Raw genomic sequence first — 21,369 nt, 5'->3', positions numbered from 1 at the left:
CGAGTGGATTTCTCTCTAGCGGGTTCCCGCAAGGATTGGATCTTGGCCCTGTGCTATTTAACATCTTATCATGACCTGGAAGAGAATATAAAATCATCACCGATAAAGTTTGCATTGCCACAAAGACTGGGGTGGGGTAACTAATGAAGGGTCAGGAGGTTCAGTTTCAGCACTGGGAGTCTGGGAAGTTGTCCAGCCCCGGATGGAGGGTTATTCCTGTTCCACAAAGAGGGGAAGTTTCATTCCCAACACCTGTGCTGAAATTAGGACCTATCTGACACTACAGCCCATATTCAACATAGTGCAGGATTATAATATGATTAGGACATGAGGCATTTTGTACAAGATGAGTCATGTGCGGTGTCACTGGAAAAGTTATGATTGCTGAATATGATTATCTACCTGTGTGCACGGATCATGTTTGTATCTGAAGTTACGGATATTGACTCTGTATCTGTCTTCAAATGTGCTTACTCTGGGTAACAGCCACACGAGCTTTCAGGTACAACATGAGAAGCCAGACAGTGTTCATGGTCATCAACAAAGAATGGACTGTGGAAGAGCTTAGCTCCTGGAACGTTCAGCCAGCCTAGGAGTCATGGCTACTATGACTCAGCAGGGCATGCTAGGGCATGTGACAGACCACATGACAATGAACTTCATTTTGGTACCTGTATTTTTCCACAAACTGGACTGGGAACTGAGTTAGAACAAAGGGTTCCTGCCATATGGAAAAGCTACATAAGGTGGGGTGTGACATCATCTCTTGGCCTCATTTCCCCACACAAGAGAACTCCTGAAGCACCTGAGGAACAAAGACTGAACTGGGGGAAGCATGTCCCAGGGTAAAGGATTTCTGCTTGTTATGGAAACTTGGTGGACTGCTTCTAGCATCAGTCAGGGTGAGAAATTGCTAATTCAAATTCTATTCATCTAGTATGTTAGGCTGGTTTGAGTTTTTGGTTATTTGCTAAGTAATCTGCTTTGATCGTTTGCTAACACTTATCGCTGGGAATGGCTGTTGTCTTCTCTCTCTCCTTGAGTGGCTTAGGTAACGCACTCAGGTAGTAGTCTGGCTGCATGGCGCCACCTGCTGTCTGTGGGGTGATAACAGGCCCTGGAGAGCTGGGGCTGAATCTCCAGCAAAGCAGGTGAGAAGGGCCAGCCCAGCTTGAGGGTTAGAGAGGCACAGCGGTTCCCAGAAGCTCCCCAGACTGCACCCCGGGGTGAAACCCATCACACCCTAGAGTACACAAGTCTCAGCAGTTTGTCACATCCCTGTCCCCTCCCTTTCTCCACCCAAGATATTTCCTGCCTCCCACCACCTATAGCAGCTCCACCAGTGGTGAGTTCCAGCCGTGTCACATGAACCGGTTGTGGTTGTTAAATTTAGAAGCCTTTTTAGAACCAGTTGTTCCAGGACAACCAGTTCTAAAAAAGCTTTTAAATTTAACAAAGGCTCGGGCAGCTGTCCACCCGGCCCCCGGCCCCAGCTCACCTCCCCCTCTCCTCTGAACGCTCCACCCTCCTTCTCCTCCCCCTCCCCCGCTTCCCATGAATCAAATGTTCGCGGGAAGCCTGAAACAAGCAGCTGACAGGTAAGCCGGGCCGGGGGGTGGGGTGGGGGCGGGGGCAGCGCGCGCGGCTCAGTCCGGTTCCACCTGAGTGGCTCCCCCTGGCCCCGGCCGATCACCCCAGCCGGGTCCTGGCCAAGCACCCCTGGCTCGGGCTGGTCTCGACTGAGCGGCTCCGACCCGGTCCAGCTCGGGCCCCCACAGCACCAGTCCCGGCCGAGCGGCTCCATCCTGGCTCAGGGAGTTGGGTCCTGCGGTGCCAGTCGCAGTCCCGGCAGAGCGGACCCGGTCCTGGCCCCAAGCAGTGTGGTAAGGGGGCAGGGAGGGGGTGTTCGGTGGGTTGTGGGGGTGGTGGATAGGGTTCGGGGCGGTCAGAGGGCAGGGAACAAGGGGATTGAATGGGGACAAGGGTCCTGAGGGGCAGTCAGGAAGGAGCAGGGGTTGGATGAGGTGGTGGGGGGAAGTTAGGGGACAGGGAATGGGAGATGGGTCAGAGGCACTCGGGGGGCGTGTCAAGGAGCAGGAGGAGTTGGATGGGGCATGACCCCTTCGTGAGGTGAGGAGGAGAGAACCTGTTGTTAATATTTTGGCAGCTCATCACTGGCTCCCACCCTCCTATACATTTACTGCTTCTCTCCCTCCAAGCAGAACCCACCACCAGATCCCTGAGAATCCCTTACCTGAGCCAGCTTCATTGAAGCCATTTCCTTCCCCCAGGGAGGAAGGGATGATCTGGAGCAAAATGTGGACGTTAATCTGTAGCCTGCCAGGGCGAGAAGGGCAATGTGAGAGAATTCAGACAGGGTTTCTGTCCTTTCCACATGTTGATTCCCCCCAGGATTTTCCCCTGCTAATGGACATTCGAAGTTCTGCCACACTATGAAGCACAGTGACCTTACTCCAGTACAGGCCTAGCCCCCTCCTACCAGGGTGTAACCCTCTGACACATGGTGAAACCCTCCCAGCAGCAGAGTCTCTGTTACACTTATCAAGTTTGCGGGCGATACCAAGCTGGGAGGGGTTGCAAGGACTTTAGAGGATAGAACTGAAATTCAAAATCATCTGGACAAACTGGAGAAATGGTCTGAAGTAAATAGGATGAAATTCAAAAGGACAAATCCAAAGTACTTCATTTAGGAAGGAACGATCAGTTGCACACATACAAAATGGGAAATAACTGCCTAGGAAGGAGTTGTATCTCTATCTAGAATCCCTGACAGTGTTGTCCAGCCTGCTCTTAAATATCCCCAGTTGATGAGATTCCCAACCTCCTAGACATTTATTTGCAGTGCTTACCACTCTGACAGTTAGGGATTTTTTTTCTAATCTCATCCTAAACCCCTTCCGTAATTTAAGTCCATTGTTCTTGTCCTTCTCAGAGTTAAGAAGAACATTTTCTCTGGCATCTTTGTAACAACCTTTTATGTACTTGAAAACTGTGATCGTGTCCCCTCTGAGTCTCTCCAGACTAACAAACCCAGTTTTTTCAATCTTCCTCAAGGCCATGTTTTCTAGACCTTAATCATTTTTGTTCTTCTCTGGACTTTCTCCATTTTGTCCACATCTTTCCTGAAATGTGGCCCCCAGAACTGGACACACTTCTCCAGTTGAGACCTAATCAGCGAGAGTAGAGCGAAGAATTACTTCTCGTGTCTTGCTTACACTTCTGCTAATACATCCCAAATGATACTTATGTTGCAAAAAGCGTAACTCTGTTGACTCATATTCTGTTGTGATCCACTTGACCCCCAATCTTCCTTTCCACAGCGGCTGTTATCACTTAAAATCTATCTTTCTGTAGTTAATAAAGTTGTTTTATGCTTTATTTTAACCAGTGTATTCTAGTGTATTTTGAGTGAAGTGTACAGGCAAAAAACTCAGCTTGGTTCGCCCAAGCTTGTTGTGCATATCTTTCCCATATCGAGGGGAAAGCGAACTATATTAACGAGCTTACATAATACAGATCCCTGTGCACTATAAGATGGTATAATTCTGGATGTATACTACAGTAGGTGTGCAAGGTTCGGGAGCTGGGAAATTGGCTGTTCTCTTCTATCTGTCCTTGAGTGGCTTAGGTAAAGCACTCTTCTTCCAAGCAGAGCCCATCACCAGCTCCTGATAATCCCTTACCTGAGCCAGCTCCATTGCAGCCATTTCCTTCCCCCTGGGTGGATCTGGAGTGAAACCTGGACATTATTCTGTAGCCTACCAGGGCAAGAAGGGCAACATGAGAGAATTCAGATGGGGCTTTTGTCCATTCCACAAGCTGACTCCACCCAGGATTTTTCCCTGCTAATGAACATTCTAGGTTCTGCCACACTGTGAAGCACAGAGTGACTTTATTGCAGTTCAGGCCTAGCCCCCTCTCACCATGGTGTAACCCTCCGAGACATGGTGAAAACCTCCCAGTAACAGAGTCTCTCTGTTACACTTATCAAGTTTGCGGACGATACCAAGATGGAGGGTTACAAGTGCTTTGGAAAATAAACTGGAGAAATGGTCTGAAGTAGATAGGATGAAATTCAATAAGGGCAAATGCAAAGTACTCCACTTAGGAAGGAACCATCAGTTGCACACATACAGATGGGAAATGACTGCCTAGGAAGGAGTGCTGTGGAAAGGGATCTGGGGGTCATAGTGGATCACAAGCTAAATATGAGTCAACAGTGCAAAAAAAGCGAACATCATTCTGGGATGTATTACCAGCAGTACTGTAAGCAAGACACAAGAAGAAATTCTTCCCGTCTACTCCATGCTGATTAGGCCTCAAGTGGAGTATTGTGTCCAGTTCTGGGGGCCACATTTCAGGAAAGACAAATTGGTGAAAGTCCAAAGAAGAGCAACAAAAATGACTGAAGGTCTAGGAAACATGAGCTCTGAGGCAAGGTTGAAAAAATTGGGTTTGTTTAGTCTGGAGAAGAGAAGACTGAAAGGGGACAAGATAACAGTTTTCAAGTACATAAAAGGTTGTTACAAGGAGGAGGGAGAAAAATAGTTCTTTTTAGCCTCTGAGGATAGGACAAGAAGTAATGGGCTTAAATTGCAGCAAGAACGGTTTAGGTTGGACATTAGGAAAAACTCCCTAACTGTCAGAGTGGTTAAGCACTGGAATAAATTGCCTAGGGAGGTTGTGGAATCTCCATCATTGGGGGATATTTAAGAGCAAGATGGACAAACACCTGTCAGGGATGGTCTAGATTACACTTAGTCCTGCCTTGAGTGCAGGGGACTAGACTAGATGACCTCTCGAGGTCCCTTCCAGTTCTATGATTCTATGAACCAAAGGAGAGAAGAGCAGAATCAAAGGAGTCACTTTGGGGGGTTCTCCCTGCCAGTGTCCCCAAGGCAGCTGTTTCAGGTTTACAAAGTTGTTTGATGTTCCAGCCTTTATACAGTCTCTCCTGGGAGTGCCCCCTTTCATGGGCTGGGCTTAAGTTTAGCTTTTGACAAACGTGACCTCGCGGGCTCGGAGACTGGGCCTTCTTGCCTCAGCACACCTTGTTTCTTTCTGTGGCTCCCCAGTGAGTCCAAATGAGTAGATACTCCTGATAGAGACTGAATATAAGAACAGCCCACTGCAGCAGACCAAAGGTCCATCTAGATCGGTGGCCAATCCCAGGTGCTTCAGAGGGAACAAACAGAACATGTAATCATCAAGCGATCTCTTAGAGGGTATTTACCTATAGGGGAGATCATTTGAGGCTGTGACAAAGTGGGGGTTTATTCATTTTATGATGTCACATATGAGTCTTACTGTCCTATACTAATAAATGTGTGTACCTCAGTTTGCCAGTGTGCTGCACCAATACTTTGGTGGAGGGAATTGGGTGTGTGATTTTTGCTGAGGCCCTAGGGGCAGGTGAAGCTTCCCAGCTGCCTGCACTTATGTAAACTGAGACCCAGGAGAGGGGTGCAACCAGATGACACCTTTTGCCTGGGAAGTAAGACAAGGAGATGGAGGAAGAGCAACAGGGGGGTGTTGGAGCAGGAAATCTGCGTGGGGGGGACTGGAAGAGGAGGAGTCCAGGGCATCTGGCCCAGGACTCCCAAGATGGACTTGGCTGAAAGTCACTGATTTCTGTGATAGCAAGCTCTGTTCTATGCTGTGTTCCTGTCGCCTAATAAACCTTCTGTTTTACTGGCTGACTGAGAGTCATGTCTGACTGTGGAGTTGGGGTGCAGGGCTTTCTGGCATCCTCAGGAGCCCCATCCGGGGGAACTCACTGCAGGAAGCACACAGTGTGGCTGGGGATGCTGAATGCTCTGAGGTCAGACCTGGGAAGGTCGAACTTGTGTAAGCTTCTGCCCTCGAGACTGTACGCTCAGAGAGAGGAGGCTCCCCCAGAGTCCTGACTGGCTTCACACACAGTAGTTCCAGAGCACTGACCCAATGACTCTGACAGAGGCATCTACAAAAAGCTCATAACTGGTCAAGACTCAATGACTGAGAGATCAACGTACGGGGTATATGTAAGGAACAAAGGATTTATATTGAAAATCTACTTTATGGTCTTGGAATGGAAATCAATCACCGAGAGGTAATGGGCCCCAGGATTGGCCCATCCACCCAAGAGAGTCGTCATCAACATTCCCGCTAATTTTTTCCATCCATGTGCAGAATGAATAATGTGCCCCACCAATATTGAGGTCCCGTGTGGATGTGCGCCACCAGTACAAACAGAAACCCTAGATATAATATATATTTTTAAACAGTTCATAGGAATGAAAGAAGAAGAAAGAATATTAAAACAAGGGATAATTATTAAGGTGCACTGCTTAAAATGTTTAACATGAAATCAAATAAAAAGAAAATTAACACTGCGCTTGGAGTACATGTATCCTTCCTAACAACTCAAGCTAGTAAACACACCAAAATGTGGCATACTGAAAACTGCTATAGAAATAAAACACAGTCAAAGCATTAAAAATATCCACCAGAGACCCAATTTAATAACCTAATCCTACCATAGAACACTAAATCTTCAGAGAAAGCTACTCTCAAAAAAATGAAACATCTGCCAAAACACTAGCATGCACTGGACTTTTGCAGTTCACAAAACTATCCCTCTTGAATGCATAGTAATGCGCACACAGCTCAGCTTTAAGATGCTAAACAAATCTATGAGTCAACTAGAAACAGTCATGCTCTCATCGCAAATATTAATACAATATTTTCTGATACTGGAAAGGAGAGTAAAAGGTATTCACTCAGGTTCATACCATTTCTATGGGATGCCAATTCTTAATTTGATGAATATTTCACACAAATAGAACAGTAAAAATAAGTAATAAAGCAACACAGCAAACAAAACCACAAACAAACAAGTGACAACACTGAAAATACCAAGGGAAGTAAAACATCAACTGGTTGTTATGGGTATTTTAAATGAGTGATTAAGACTCATGCTATGCAAGTGCAACAGAGCCCTGTAGAAACAGGTGAAGGGTGTGTGTGTCCACTCAAAGAGTACAAGCCCTGGAGCACACTGACACATGGCTTTGAAGTTTGCAGACAGATCCCTGCTTCAAAAGAGTTTGCAAATAAGGTCTTCATCCCACAAAACACTTAACACCACACGTTGTGCTTGCTACTTCTGAGTCAATGGGAATACTCTGAATAGCTGAAACTATACCAGATAGAAAAGATCTGGCCTTAACAGTTTCCAATACCTCTCCCCAAACAAATTCTAAAACTTTATGGAAATCACTTGTCTGGAATCCAACTTGTCTGGAATCTTTAAACTAGGTTCACCGGGGGAAGGAGACCAAATCCCTGAGGTAAGTGGGGAAATGGGATACTGGGAGGAAGCAGGAGAAGGAGAGCGCAAGAGAGGAGGACTCCTGTCTCAGACTGAGAAAGCAGGACAATCAGCGAGTTATCTTAAGTGCCTAGACACTAATGCAAGAAGTATGGGAAACAAGCAGGGAGAACTGGAAGTCCTGGCACAGTCAAGGAACTATGATGTGATTGGAATAACAGAGAATTGGTGGGATAACTCACATGACTGGAGTACGGTCATGGATGGATATAAACTGTTCAGGAAGGACAGGCAGGGCAGAAAAGGTGAGGGAGTTGCACTGTATGTAAGAGAGCAGGTATGCGCTCAAGAGCCTCCAGTATGAACTGCAGAAAAACGGAGAGTCTCTGGATTAAGTTTAGAAGTGTGAGCAACAAGGCTGATGGTGTGGAACCTGCTATAGACCACAAGAAGGGGATGAGGTGACGAGGCGTTCTTCCGGCAAACTAGTAAGAGATTACTAGATCACAGACCCTGGTTCTCATGGAGACTTAATCACCCTGATATCTGCTGGGGAGAGCAATACAGCAGCGCACAGACAATCCAGGAAGTTTGGAAAATGTAGGGACAATTTCCTGGACCAAGTGCTGAAAGAACCAACTAGGGCAGAGCTCTTCTTGACATTGCTGCTCACAAACAGAGAAGAGTTAGTAGGGGAAGCAAAAGTGGATGGGAACCTGGGAGGCAGTGACCAAGAGATGGTCGAGTTCAGATCCTGACACAAGGAAAGAAGAGAACAGCGGGAATACGGACCTAGAACTTCAGAAAGAGCAAATTGACTCCCTCAGAACTGACGGGCAGGATCTCCTAGAGAATAGACTAGGGGAAAGGAGTCCAGAGAGAGATGGCTGTATTTAAAATCCTTATTGAGGGGGCGAGACACAAACATCCACAATGTGTAGAAAGAATATGGCATGCGACTGGCTTGGCTTAATGTGAAATCCTTGCTGATCTAACACAAAAGAAGCTACAAGAAGTGAAAGACTGACAAAGACCAGGGAGAGTAAAAATTGCTCAGTCATGCAGGAGTGATCGCGGAAGGCCATCACACTTGAGTTGCAGCAAGAGAGTGTTAAGAGGAACAAGAAGGTTCTTCAGTACGTAGCACAAAGAAAGTCAAGGAAGTGTGGGCCCCTTACTGAATAAGGGAGGCAACCTAGTGACAGAGGATAGTGGAAAAAGCTAATGTATCATGCTTTTTTTTTGCCTCTGCTTCGCAAAAAGGTCAGCTCCAGACTGCGCCACTGGGCGCACACAGTTATGGGGAGGAGGTGACCAGCCTCTGTGAAGAAAAAAAGTGGTTCAGGACTATTAGAAAAACTGGATGAGCACAATTCATGGGACTGGGCGCGCTGCATCCAAGGTGCCCAGGAGTTGGCGGAGTGATTGCAGAGCCAGGGCCATTATCTTTGAAAACTCATGAGTGAACGGGGAGGTCCCGATGACTGGAAAAAGGCTAATGTCGACCTATCTTTAAAAAAGGGAAGAGGAGGACCGGGGAACTACAGGCCAGTCACCTCACCTCAGTCCCTGGAAAAATCAATGGAGCAGGTCCTCAGGGAACAATCTGAAGCACGCAGAGGAGAACAAGGATCAGGACAGTCAGCATGGATTCACCAAGGAAGTCAATACCTGACTAACTTAATATCTTCTATAGGGAGATAACTGGGTCTGTGATGAAGGAAAGCAGTGGACGTGTTATTCCTTGACTAGCAAAACTTTGGATAGGTCCTCCCCAGTATTCTTGCCAGCAAGTGAAAAGAAGTAGGGCTGGATGAATGGATTATAAGGTGACAGAAAGCGGTTAGATCATCGGACTCAATGGGTATGATCAATGTCTCCATGTCTAGCTAGCAGCTGTTTCAAGCGGAGTTGCCCAAGAAGTCAGTCCTGGGCCGATTTTATTCCAATATCGGTATTAATGACTGGAGGAGCGTGTTAGACTGCACCTCAGCAAGTTTGTAGATGAACTAAAACGGGAGGAGTGGTAGATATCACTGAGGGTAAGGATAGGATACAGAGAACTAGACAAATTAGAGGATTGGGCCAAAAAACACCGAGTGAGTCAACAAGGCAAATGCAGAGTCTGGCACTAGGTCAGAAGAATCCATTCACCGTTACAGACTAGGGACAATATGGTTAGGAAGCAGTTCTGCAGAAAAGGACAGGGATTACAGTGACGCGAGAAGCTGGATATGAGTCAACAGTGTGCCCTTGTTGCCAAAGAAGGCTAATGGCATTTGGGCTGTATACGTACGGGCACTGCCAGCAGATCGAGGGACGTGATCATCCCCTCTATTGACATTGGTGAGGCCTCATCTGGAGCACTGTGTCCAGCTTGGCCCCCACACTACAAAGAAGGATGTGGAAAAATTGGAAAGAGTGCAGCGAAGGGCAACAAAAATGATTAGGGGACTGCAGCACATGACTTATGAGGAGAGTGGTGAAGCACTAGAATGGTTCCCTAGGGAGGTGGTGGAATCTCCTTCCTTAGGAGTTTTTAAGGTCAGGCTTGATAAAGCCCTGGCTGGGATGATTTAGTTGGGAATTGGTCCTGCTTTGAGCAGGGGATTGGACTAGATGACCTCCTGAGATCCCTTCAAACCCTGATATTCTATGATTCTATGGTAGAGATTCCCTTGGTGTCTGTTCAGCACCTGTCACAACGGGGACCCTGATCTTGGTCAATGTCTGTGGAAAGCCCTGCACAACAAGGTGCCTGGTCTCAGTCGAGGGCTCTGCAACTCCAGGCATTACAGGATCCCTGATTTTGTTTGGAGTCCCTGCAGCATCTGGCAAAATGTGGGGGCAGGATCTCAGTCAGGGTCTGTGCAGTGCCCCCGTACAGTGGTGGGGCATGATCTGGCTCAGGATAATTGAAATGCCAGGTCCAACAGGGACACAGATCTCAGTTGAGGTGTCTCAAGTAACCCGAACAATGGAGACAGCTATCTGGGCCACAGTCCTCTGCTGCCTGGCATAAACGGGGTGGGGAGGGACTGATCTCAATCCAGATCTCAGCTTTACCTGGCACAATGGGGGGGCCTGATGTCAGCTGCGGTCTCCACAGCACCTGTCACAACAGTGGGATCCGACCTCTGTTGGGGTCTCTGCAGCACCTGGCAGAACAGGGCCCAGATCTCAATTGGGGTCTCCGCAGTGCCTAGCAGAACAGGGTCCAGATCTCAGTTGGGGGCTCTGCAGCTCCTGGAACAAGAAGATCCCTGATTTTGTTTGTTGTCTCTGCAGCACCTGCCACAACGGGAGCCTGATTTCACTTGGTCTTTATGCAGGGCCTGGCACAACAGGGGCCAGGAGCTCAGTCACGGTCACTGTAGCACCCGGCACAACAAGATCCCTGCTCTCTGTAGGGGTCTGTGCAATTCCTGGCACAGGCACTGCCCCAAACTTGGTTAGGGTTTGTGCAGTGCCTACAAACGGCAGGACCTAATCTCAGGCAAGGCAAGGACACCTGGAGAAAAAAGCAGGAAGATTTTTAAGCATTTGGTATCAATATTTCAGAACTGAGGAGAAACTAAATATTTGCCAATATAAGAGAGAAGGACGAACATCTGGGGAAGTTTTGTGTTACCACTCAACAGTTCAAGAGAAAAGATTAGAAATTTGAGGGGATTATACAGCAAAATTCAATCAACAACAGAACGGGATGGATTCTTCTTGCCTCACATTCACACGGACAGCAGGGAGCCCTGGGAACGGAGTGAGGCTGGAGTCTGCAGGTCACTTTCCACGCCCTGTTGCCAGCAGAGAGGGGCCCCCCCAGCCCAGCCCAGAGGCGTCCCTGTCTCAGGGCCCCCCCAGCCTCTGCCCATTCACCCTCTGCCCAGTTCAGAAATCACTGGGGGGAACCATTTCCCACCCGCACAAGGACAAATCCCTGCAGGTGAAAATGGGGGGAAACCCCCCAAACCTGAGATTTGAACTGGCACTGGCGAAGGGAGAGAGAAATGGGGCACGATGGGGGGGAGGGGAACAGGGAACTTCTCAGGGGTTGGGGGGGTCACCCTGGGGGGGGGGGCTCGTTGCTCTCTAGGGAGAAAGGGGGCAGGACGGGGGGGGAGGGGGGTCCCCACGGGGGGGGGCAGCGGTAAAATCCGAGAGGGATCTCAGCACCCCCCTTTCTCTCCCCGCTCCTTCGGGGGTCACCTGCTCCCCCCCCCCCGCCATGGTCCGGGCTGCACAGACATTTCCCCCCCCCTTTCCCAGCCCCGCCCGGTCTCACCCCCCGGCCACGCGCCGGCCCCACGCAGGGACCCCAGTGGGGCCCGGCCCCCGGAGCAGATCCCGGCGCTGCGAGATGCCGGGTCCCCCCCCGGACACTGGGGGCAGAAGTCACCGCCCGGCGCCCGGAGCCCCGCCCCCGGGCTCGCTCCGGACCTGGAGGCTGCAGCTCCGCAGCGGGGCGGGCAGAGCCCGGGGCGGCCCACGGCGTCGGCTCCAGCGGGAGCAGGGCCCGGGCCGGGCAACGGGGGGGTTAATGCAAAGGGCTCTCCCGCACGCGATCTGCGCATGCCCAGAAGCCCCAACGGCACCAAACCCTTCTCCGGCCCGGGAGAGGCTCCAACCTGGCCCCGCGCGAGCCAGGCAGAGCCGCAGCGACCCCTCGCGTTCGCAGCCCGGCTCGCCCGCCTCCGCCACTGGCGAGGGGAGAGAAATGGGGCACTGATGGTAGTATTTATCACCTTACAAGAGCTGATTGTATTTTGGATACCGTGATATGGTGGGAGGGAACAGGGGAACTTCTCAGGGTTGGGGGGTTCACCCTTGGGGGGGCTCGTTGCTCTCTAGGGAGAAAGGGGGAGGCGGGGGGCGGGGGGTCCCCACTGGGGGGTCAGCGGTTAATCGGGGGGATCTCCGCCCCCCCTTTCTCTCCCGCTCCTCGGGGGGTCACCTGCTCCCCCCCCCCCCGCTCCATGTTCCGGGTCTGCACAGACATTTCCCCCCCGCCCTTTCCAGCCCCGCCGGTCTCACCCCCCCGGCCGGCCCGGCCCACGCAGGGACCCCAGTGGGCCCGGGCCCCCCGGACGCAGATCGGCCGCTGCGAATGCCGGTCCCCCCCCGGCATGGCAGAGTCACGCCGGCCGCCCCGCCCCGGGGTCGCTCGGGACCTGGAGGCTGGCAGCTCCGCAAGCGGGGCGGGCAGAGCCGGGGCGGGCCCAGGGCGGCATCCAGCGGGAGGGCCCGGGCCGGGCACGGGGGGGTAATGCAGGGCTCTCCCGCCGCGATTTTGCGCATGCGACGCCCCAACGGCACAAACCCTTCTCGGCCCGGACGTAGGAGAGGCTCCAACGCCCCCGCGCGCGCCGGCAGAGCCGCAGCGACCCCTCGCCGTTCGCAGCCTCGGCTCGCCGCCGCTCCGTCTTAACGTCACTTCCGGCCCAGGAGAGCCAGAATAATCTCCCAGCCGTTGCCCCGTGGGCCTGGCTTCCGCTCTTTCAGCTTCAGGTAAGGGCAGGGGTTTCATTTCAGCTGTACTGCGCCTCACTCTTCCCCAAACTGGAAAGGGATTAGTGGGTGCAGTTTAGGGGGAGCCTGGGAACAGGGCTGGCTCTGGGGTGGGACAGGGCGGCCAGTCTCTGCCAGGAACAGGACACAGGAGAGGAAGGGAGAAGTGAGCGTTCTCAGTGGAGTAACCAGTCCCAGTTGCTGCCCCCACCCCCAGCTTTCCCATACAGCTCCCCACAGCCACCAGTTGCCTGTCCCCTGTCCATCCCACACTGCCGCCCCTTCCCACTCTCAGGGAGCATTCCTGCTCCAGACCCTCTCCCTGGCCTTCTTAAAACACCTTCACAAAGGAATTTCTGGGAATGGTGCTGGTGGAGGGGGGACCATTACTGTCTGTGTGTGTGTGTTGAACTTCTATAGACAGACCCATCAAACTGTCCCAATTTTCTCACATATTACATATCAATAGAAAATCCCTTCAGATCTTGGTTGTTTTCTGTCATATTATCAAATATTTCTTTTTTTGACCTATTTCCTCATCAATTCTCAAAGATAGATATAAAATATCCTGTGTACAGTGCTGTAGTAGCCATGATGGTCCCCAGATATTAGAGGCCGCCCCCTTGATTTATATACAAACATTTGATGTTATTCTCCATCCCAAATTCTACCATGTTTTTAGGTTTTTTGGTGGCAGTTGCGAGAGTGGACTTTTTCACTGAGCTGTCTACAGCAACATGCAGGTCCTTTTCTTGAGTTGTGTAGCCTGATCTTTGGCTTATGCATTAATTATATTGATTACTAAGAATTCCCAGTTATCACTTTGAGGGTTGACAGGTTCTTGTCTCAAGATCAGGCTCAGTATTATTAAATTCAGTACATAGTTGCAACACTCATTATAGGAATGCTTTCATATTTACAGTAGTTTAATAATTCATTTAGCAGTCACAAACACTGTAACTCAGTAAGATAGAGATAATATAGAATGTAAATCTGAACATCCATGTACTCCCATCATCCCTTGCCGAACAACCTGAAATGTTCACCATTATCTTCCTCATCCCAATGATCTTCCTCCTCCTCACCAGTAGCCATCATCTTGGTACCTTCCTAAATCTCTCTCTTCTCCTGGATTAGTGAGACCATTCATACAACTTATCATATTTGTCGCCATGGTACTGTTGCGGTGAGGTATCTGCGGACGTTTTTATCCAAAAGCCAGCGTTAGCTCGTGTTCCTGTGGTTGGCAAGTGTCATCGTGGGCCAAATTCCCCCCTCAGACACTCTATTTCCAGTTCCCCAAAACTTAGGGATGACCCTTAGGCGAGGTATCTGTGCCAGAGTTCATAGACCTCAAACCTTACGCTAACTGCTGAAGCCAATATCTTACCGGATACAAGCCTGTAGATTCCTTGCATTACTGCTGCATAAAATAAATGTTAACGCTGGATCTATGGACTACAGTTGATAGTTAATTTACCCCCAAGGTATAAGTAGCTGCAGTTTTTCTCTCCAATGTGCATTGCTTTGCAATTAGAAAGACAAGGTGGGTGAGGTAATACTTTTCATTGGAGCCACTTCAGTTGGTCAGAGAGACAAATCTCTGAGCTACACAGAGCTCTTCTTCAGGAGAATATTCTAAAATATCGCAAACTTTTCCCTGGCTTTCTCTCTAGTTATGTGTTACTAATTTAATAGTCTCTAAGATTTATTTTTGCCGTCTTTCTAATTATAAAATATTAACATAAAATATCCTCTGATTTTAGCCTTTACTCAAATTCTTGAATATTGATAGAAATTTTTTGCAGGTTTTCAATTTTCTTTTGATTTGTCAATAACATGAAATTCATTCAAATTCTACCTCTTTACCTACTATTGACTATCAGTGTAAAATCCCTTACACTTTTCCACTTTCCTTTCTATTTTATGAAAATTCATCAAAAATTCCCCGGATTTCCACCCTTGTCATTTTAAGGACTGAACACTGATGTCAAGCTGTCAGATTTTCCCTTTTTCCATGTAATTATCAAATGTTTATTAAAAAGCATCTCAGGTTTGGAGATGTTACCACGTTTAGTTGCAGCAACTTCTCTTGTTTTGGAGGGAATTTGTTGTCTTGACTCATTCACCATCCTGGCAGTTACAGTGTTTGAAATGATCAACTTTCCCCTCTCATTTAAGACTCATCTCTCTCCTCCTTTACCTCCATTAAAATGTTTGCTGATGAAAGTAATTTGCCCCATATTTAATACACATCAAAGCCAGAGATCTCCCTCTGTTTGGCGGAAGGGTGTCTCCATGGGCGGCTGGTGATCCGGCCATTGGGGGAGGTCCCCCTTCTTCAGCCTCTGCCAGGAGCCCAGAGCACCCCTGCAGTCAACTGTGCTTTCGGCCCCGGTATGCAGAGCTCCTTGTGCGAGGGGGGGCTTTGGGTGGCCAGGTGGGGTGGCTACCCTGGGGCTCCGACCGATGCGACCTTAGCACCAGCTGCCCTGACTCCCTGAGTGGGGGCAGGCCGACCAGCCAAGGCAGAGCGCTCTGGGAAAGGAACCAGAGGAGGCCTGGCCTGGAGGTGGAGTGTGGGTGGGGCCATGCTAGGCTGTTTGGGAAGGCACAACCTACCCTTGCCTAGGATTCCTGCTACCCACGGGTGTCTCTAATCTGCTCACAGGACAGTTGGCTGGACCCTTTTCTTCGGGGAGCACAGGACGGGGGCTCAGTCTGTGCCTGGCTCCTTGCTGCCCAGGCTGGACCCAGAGTGGCTGAGAATCTCCCTGCTACTGTATTAGCCCCTCACTACGTTCACCAGCAGTATCCCAAACCCCCATGATCAATGGTCTCCACGAGGGGTTGCTTCGCCCAGTGCTGAGATGTCGTCTCTGGGATGGGTCCCTATTGGCCATTATCTGCCAGTCACCAGGCATGGAAATTTCTTAAATTTGTCTCCTCCGTGCCATCCATTCTCCTGTTAAAGAAGCATCGGCCAGGGCTCCCCCCACCTGTGTGAATGGCTGGCAGGGGCTGCTGATAACTTTCTATCCATTTATCAATTATTGAAATGAAATCACGACAGGCTTTGCTTCTCTCCTCATTTTCAGAACTGCTGAAACTTCAGGTTTTGGAGGGAAAACTGTTGCTGTGAATCCTTCTCAGAAGAAGGGGTGAGGGAGGAGGAAAGGACTCTGGCCTCCTCCCTCCTGAGCCATGTTTCTGGTCTCACTGAGACCAGTTTTAATCAAGAGACACTTCAAGGAAGAACATGGAGTGACTCCAGATTAACTTGGGGGCAAATAAAATCAGGATATGTCCCTGTGGGGAGGGGGTTTCAGTTGTTGCTAAAGGGGGGAAGGGAAAGCCCTCAGTTTCTGTCTGACTCTCTCTCCCCTCAGGATATTGGGGTTGAGCTTCCTGAGTGAGACACTGCTGCCTGCATTGTGATCTGGGAGCCCAGACTGAGCAGCTGCTGCTCCCCCTGTGGGGGTCTGGGCTTGGAAGTGACTTGGAGTGAAGCTTCCTCTGTGCCCAGGCAAGATGAGGACTTTCCCCAGCTGTAATTAGCTCCATGGGCCAGCCCTAGGCTCTGCCCACATCAACATCTGAGCCAGATACTCCAGGGAACGTGCTGGGGATGGGCATGAAAGTGACTCTGCACAAATAGCCCCTCGTCACCTCACATCTCTCCTCCCCTTAGCAATTGCAAGAGCTGATCCAGCCATAGGAGAGCGGACACCCAGGAATGGCTGGCTGTCTGCCAGAGGGGGAAGGACAGGAGGTGGGGAAACACAAGGAGAAAAGAGAGAGAGAAATTGATAGGGGCAGTGAGAGAAATAATTGGGGAAGAGAGATTCCCAGATTTCTAACCTGCCCCCCCCCCCCAACTTACTGCAACAAGGTGAGGTGCAGGGAGAGGAAAAGTCAATTCCTGACTCTCTCTGTGGCCCGGCTGTGGGAGTGTGCTGCCCTGGGGACAATGTCAGGGGAAATCCCCCACGTTACTCCTTTTATTCTGCTCTTGTCTCATATTTGGTTCCCAGACTTTATTATTGGGAGGGTTTCAAAATGTCTCCGTTGTTTAGTGCTAGTGTGGTGGGCCGGGTCAGTGGTGTAATAAAATGACCAAATGTTTCCCCAGAATAGAATCGTAGAACTGTTGGGCTGGAATGAACAATGAGGGGTAATCTAGTCCAGCCCCCAACACTGAGATGTTTGTCCAACCTGTCCTTAAAAACCTCCCTTGGTAACTTATTCCAGTACTGAACTAGCCTTCGTCACAACTGAGTCACAGGGCTGGCTCAGATTCAGTCTGTGACCCACTATAACCCCCAGATCCTTTTGAGTAATACTACCCCCTAGCCAGTTATTCCCTAGTTTGTAGTTGTGCATTGGATTTTCCCCTCCCTAAAATGTAGTACTTTGCACTTGTCTTTACTGAATTTAATCTTGTTCTTTCAGCTCAATTCTCTAATTTACAAAGGTCATTTTGAATTCTAATCCTGTTCTCCAACCTGTTTGCAACTCTTCCCAGCTTGGTGTCATCCTCAAATTTAATAAGCACACTCTCCATTCCATTATCCAAGTCATTAATAAAAATATTGAGTGGTACCAGAGTGAGGATTGGCTCCTGTGGGACTGCATTAGATACATCCTCCCATTTTGTCAGCGAGCCATTAATAATTACTCTTTGAGTACAGACTTTCAAGTACATGACATTTCTCTTGTTAGCTGATGAGAATGTCATGGGGTCTTCTGTCAAAAGTCTTACTAAAATTAAGATATGTCATGTCTACAGTGTCATAAGGTCAGTACCCCTGTTAAAGCAGGAATTAGATTGGTTTGGCATTGTTTGTATTCGATAATCTAGGCTGGCTATAACTTATCACTTTATTATCCTCTAGGTGCTCATACATTGATTGTTTAATACATTTTCTTTCTGGGTATCTAAACTAGGCTTGACTGGCCTCTGTTCCCCAGGTCTTCGTTGTTCCCTTTTTGGAAGACAGGTTTTATGTTTGCCCTTCTCCAGTCTTGTGGGACCTCACCATCCTCCCGGAGTTGTCAGATCATTGTTAACGTGTTCCATTGCTTCAGCTAGTTCCTGAGTAGCCCAGGATGAATTTCATTAGGCCCTGCTGACTTTGAAAAAAATATACATAAATTAATTTATTAACTCTTATTTCCCCATTGTTGTTTCTGTTCCTTACCCCTCTTGGTTAAGAATAATTAAGTATCTGCTCACAATTACATACTTTTAGTGAATGTAAAAAAAGCATTAACACTTCGTCTTGTTGAGTCATCCATTATTAGCTCTTCTCTGGTAAGTAGAGGACGTACTCACTTCTCCCTCCCTCATTATGCAGTGACCTTCAAAAGAAAGCTAACCAAATGTTAGGAACCATTCGGGGAAGTGGTAAGTAGTAAGTGGGAAGGGATAGCTCAATGTTGAGTATTAGCTGACCTGCAAACCCAGAGTTGTGAGTTCAATTCTTGAAGGGGACACATTTAGGTGATCTAGGGCAAAAATGTGTCTGGGAAGTTGTCCTGCTTTGAGCAGGGGGATCTGGACTAGATGATCTCCTGGAGATCTCTTCCAACCTTCATATTCTAAGGCAGAAAATCATATGGCCACTATATTAACCCATGGTGTGCCACCTTAAATACTGTGGAGTTCTGGGTCACCCCATCAAAAAAAGGATAATTGGTGAAGAGAAGACAACAAAATGAATGATGGGTTATGAAACAGCTTCCCCATGAGGAGAGATAGAAATGATGGAACGTCCAGCTTGAGGAAAAAGAGTAGATGACTCAGGAGGTGGGATATGATAGAGGTCTATAAAATTATGACAGGTGTGAGAGAAAGTGAAATAGGAAGTGTTATTTACCCCATTCACATAACACAGACCGAGGGATCATGTGATGAAATTATTTGCAGCTGGTTTCAAGTGGAGTGCCCAAGAGTCCAGTTCTGGGGCTGATTTTATTCAATATCTTTCATTAATGATCTGGAGGATGGCGTGACTGCACCTCAGCAAGTTGTAGATGACACTAACTGGGAGAAATGGTAGGTACGCATGGAGTAGGGATGGATACAGAGGAACCTAGACAAATTAGAGAGATTGGGCAAAGAAACCTGATGAGTTCAACAAGGACAAGTGTTTTTTGAGGGCAAAGTCCTGCACTTAGAGGATAGAATCCCATTACACTGTTAGACTAGGGACTGAATGTTTAGGAAACGGTTTGCAGAAAACCTAGGGTACAGTGTGACGAAAGCTGGATATGAGTCACAGTGTCCTGCACCTTGTTGCCAAGAAGGTCTAACAGCATTTTGGGCCTGTATATGTATTGGGCATTGCAAGCAGAATCCTTACCCCTTATTCCAGCCTCCAGCCCCGTTTATCCGTAGCCACTCAGACCAGCGTGTCTGGCTCCGTGCAGCTCCAACACGTTGCTGGCATGCTCCCCGTTGGAGTCTCCAGCACCCCCCCACAAGCAACCTGCCTTCCAGATTGAACACCCTGCAAAATTCAAGTAGTGCTCAAGCTCAGTTTGGCAGCTGTTACTCATTTCTCCCAAATCAAATACACTGGTCCACTGTAACTGGCTGTAGAAAAGTAGGATAAATGAGCAAGAATGCTTATTAGGACTGGAATGCTATTTTCAACAGCCATTGCCTTTTGTTTGTTTAAAAGGAAGAGTGATATGCACTGGCAAAATTCCCCATAGAAACAAAGAGTGGAACAAAAGAATATAAGGCCCCTCAACTTTCCTCATTTATGGAGGACCAGTCTTCATAATATGCATCCACAGATATCCTCCAATCACACAAGCTGAAAAATTGTTCCACTTTACTGACGCAGCTCTGTAACATATGGGAACCTAATTTGTCTTGTGTTTGTGTGCACATTCCAAAATTCCTGCTGAATGACCCTCCCTGGGAGATGTTACCAGTGACCCAGGGCTGGGCTGGCAGGAGGTGTGGAGGAGTGTGGGCGTGGGTTGTTTGGGGCAATGTTCTGAGCACTGCTCGGGGGGACCAGATGTGGCTTGGTGGGCAGCAGGGAGTGTGTGGACGTGGGGGGGGGGAGCCACTGGTGAGGGGGCCTAGCCCAGGGCTTACTGGCAGCAGCAGCCGTAGTATGGGAGGGCACTGGTGATGGAAGAAAAGGGAGCCCAGCGCTGGGCAGCAGGGTGGTGGGTGGGTGGAGAGAGCCCAGGACTGGGGCAGCAGGGTGATGTACAGGGGGAGTCCAGGGTGCTGGGACGGGGGGCAGCAATTTTTTTTTGCTTGGGGCATCAAAAACCTAGAGCTGACATGCCGGGTTTCCCCAGCCGCCGGAGTCCCTGGGTTCTTTAATTTGACCCTGTTTGAGGGTTCCCAGCCATCTTCGCTGGGAGCCCCCCCCTGGTTGATTTAAAATAAAGTATCATCTCCCCACCCCCAACCTTCCTTTTTGGCCCACAGCTGTTTTGGTGGGGCTGCGCTAGGGAAGGAGGGTTTGTTTCCTCAGGGCTGGGCGGCCCTGGGGCGGGGTGTTTCTCTCGGGCTGGGAGGTTTCAGCCCTCAGCTGTTTTCTTTAGAGTAATGTGGCCCTCACCACTTTAGGAGTTGTGCAGAGCTGGAGTAGCCCATATAATTCCCAGGACGGCCAGCAGGAGGCACTGCAGCGGTGAGGCATGCTCCATTATACCAAGACTTAGCCGCAAGGAAGGCTCTCTCTGTCTTGAACAAGCACCTAGAAGGATTGTGCTGACAGATCTTTCCTTTTTATGAAAAGAGATACAAAAAAGGAGCCAACAGACACACTAGGTTCAGCAAGGAAGAACTGAGAGGCCAAGCCAGGCTCTCCTGGTTAGTAGGAAGGCTCTTCAGCTGGCTCTTCCCAAAGATCACTGTCTAGAGGCCTATTAACAGCCACTGCAGATGTTCACCACAAAACAGACAAAGAGATGCCGAAATAGAGTTCTCCACTGCTTGCAACCATCATGCTACCAGGAGTTCTGTGCACAGAGAGGTCCCTGCTGGTGCAAAGATGCTTTGGTAGAGACTCTTCTGACACCAGCCGTGCTCATATAGCGTTTAGCACTCTGTGTTGGGGCTTCAACATCCACAGATGCAAGTTCAGTCATGGGGACATTTTTCTTGTCTTCACATTTGTCTAGTGGCTCCTTTCAATACTTGTCACCAAAAAGGCCTGTTTCTTTTGCAAGCAATGTACAGCTAGGCAAAGGCAGTCTTCTCCATTTCCTCAAAAGATCAACCAAGCCATGGGGACAGGAGACACATTCAGTCAGGGTTTGTCATAACTATAAAGGGAAAGGTAACAGCCTTCCTGTGTACAATACTATAAAATCCTTCCTGGCCAGAGACTGGCCAGACACACCAAAATCCCTTTACCTGTAAAGAGTTAAGAAGCTCAGGTAACCTGGCTGACACCTGACCCAGAGGACCAATAAGGGGACAGGATATTTTCAAATCTTGGTGGGGGGAAGGCTTTGTTTGTGTGCTCTTTGTTTTGGGGGTTGTTCGCTCTTGG

The 21,369-nt window shown here is 49.1% G+C and overlaps 3 protein-coding genes across 8 annotated transcripts in view; 1 reads left to right on the top strand and 2 right to left on the bottom strand.

The window, feature by feature from the left end:
* LOC116816480 (uncharacterized) overlaps positions 1-21,369 on the top strand; it is a 560,774-nt gene that overhangs the window by 173,846 nt on the left and 365,559 nt on the right. The gene's annotated exons all lie outside the window — the stretch shown is intronic.
* LOC116821735 (uncharacterized) overlaps positions 1-21,369 on the bottom strand; it is a 310,474-nt gene that overhangs the window by 134,023 nt on the left and 155,082 nt on the right. For both annotated transcript variants that reach the window (XM_075070354.1, XM_075070355.1), the window contains exon 7: positions 2,255-2,337. In XM_075070354.1, the coding sequence (XP_074926455.1) occupies positions 2,255-2,337 (83 nt within the window). The remainder of the gene's footprint in view (positions 1-2,254; positions 2,338-21,369) is intronic.
* LOC116821731 (zinc finger protein 264-like) overlaps positions 1-21,369 on the bottom strand; it is a 78,806-nt gene that overhangs the window by 12,608 nt on the left and 44,829 nt on the right. For 2 of the 3 annotated variants that reach the window (XM_075070414.1, XM_075070415.1), the window contains exon 2: positions 10,400-10,844. The exons of the other annotated variant lie outside the window; for it this stretch is intronic. The gene's annotated coding sequence lies outside the window, so the exon portion shown is untranslated. The remainder of the gene's footprint in view (positions 1-10,399; positions 10,845-21,369) is intronic. 3 annotated transcript variants of the gene reach the window in all.

The sequence above is a fragment of the Chelonoidis abingdonii genome, chromosome 11 (genome assembly GCF_003597395.2).
Source record: "Chelonoidis abingdonii isolate Lonesome George chromosome 11, CheloAbing_2.0, whole genome shotgun sequence".
NCBI classification, from domain to species: domain Eukaryota; kingdom Metazoa; phylum Chordata; order Testudines; family Testudinidae; genus Chelonoidis; species Chelonoidis abingdonii.
This window is presented reverse-complemented; position numbering and strand designations above follow the sequence as displayed.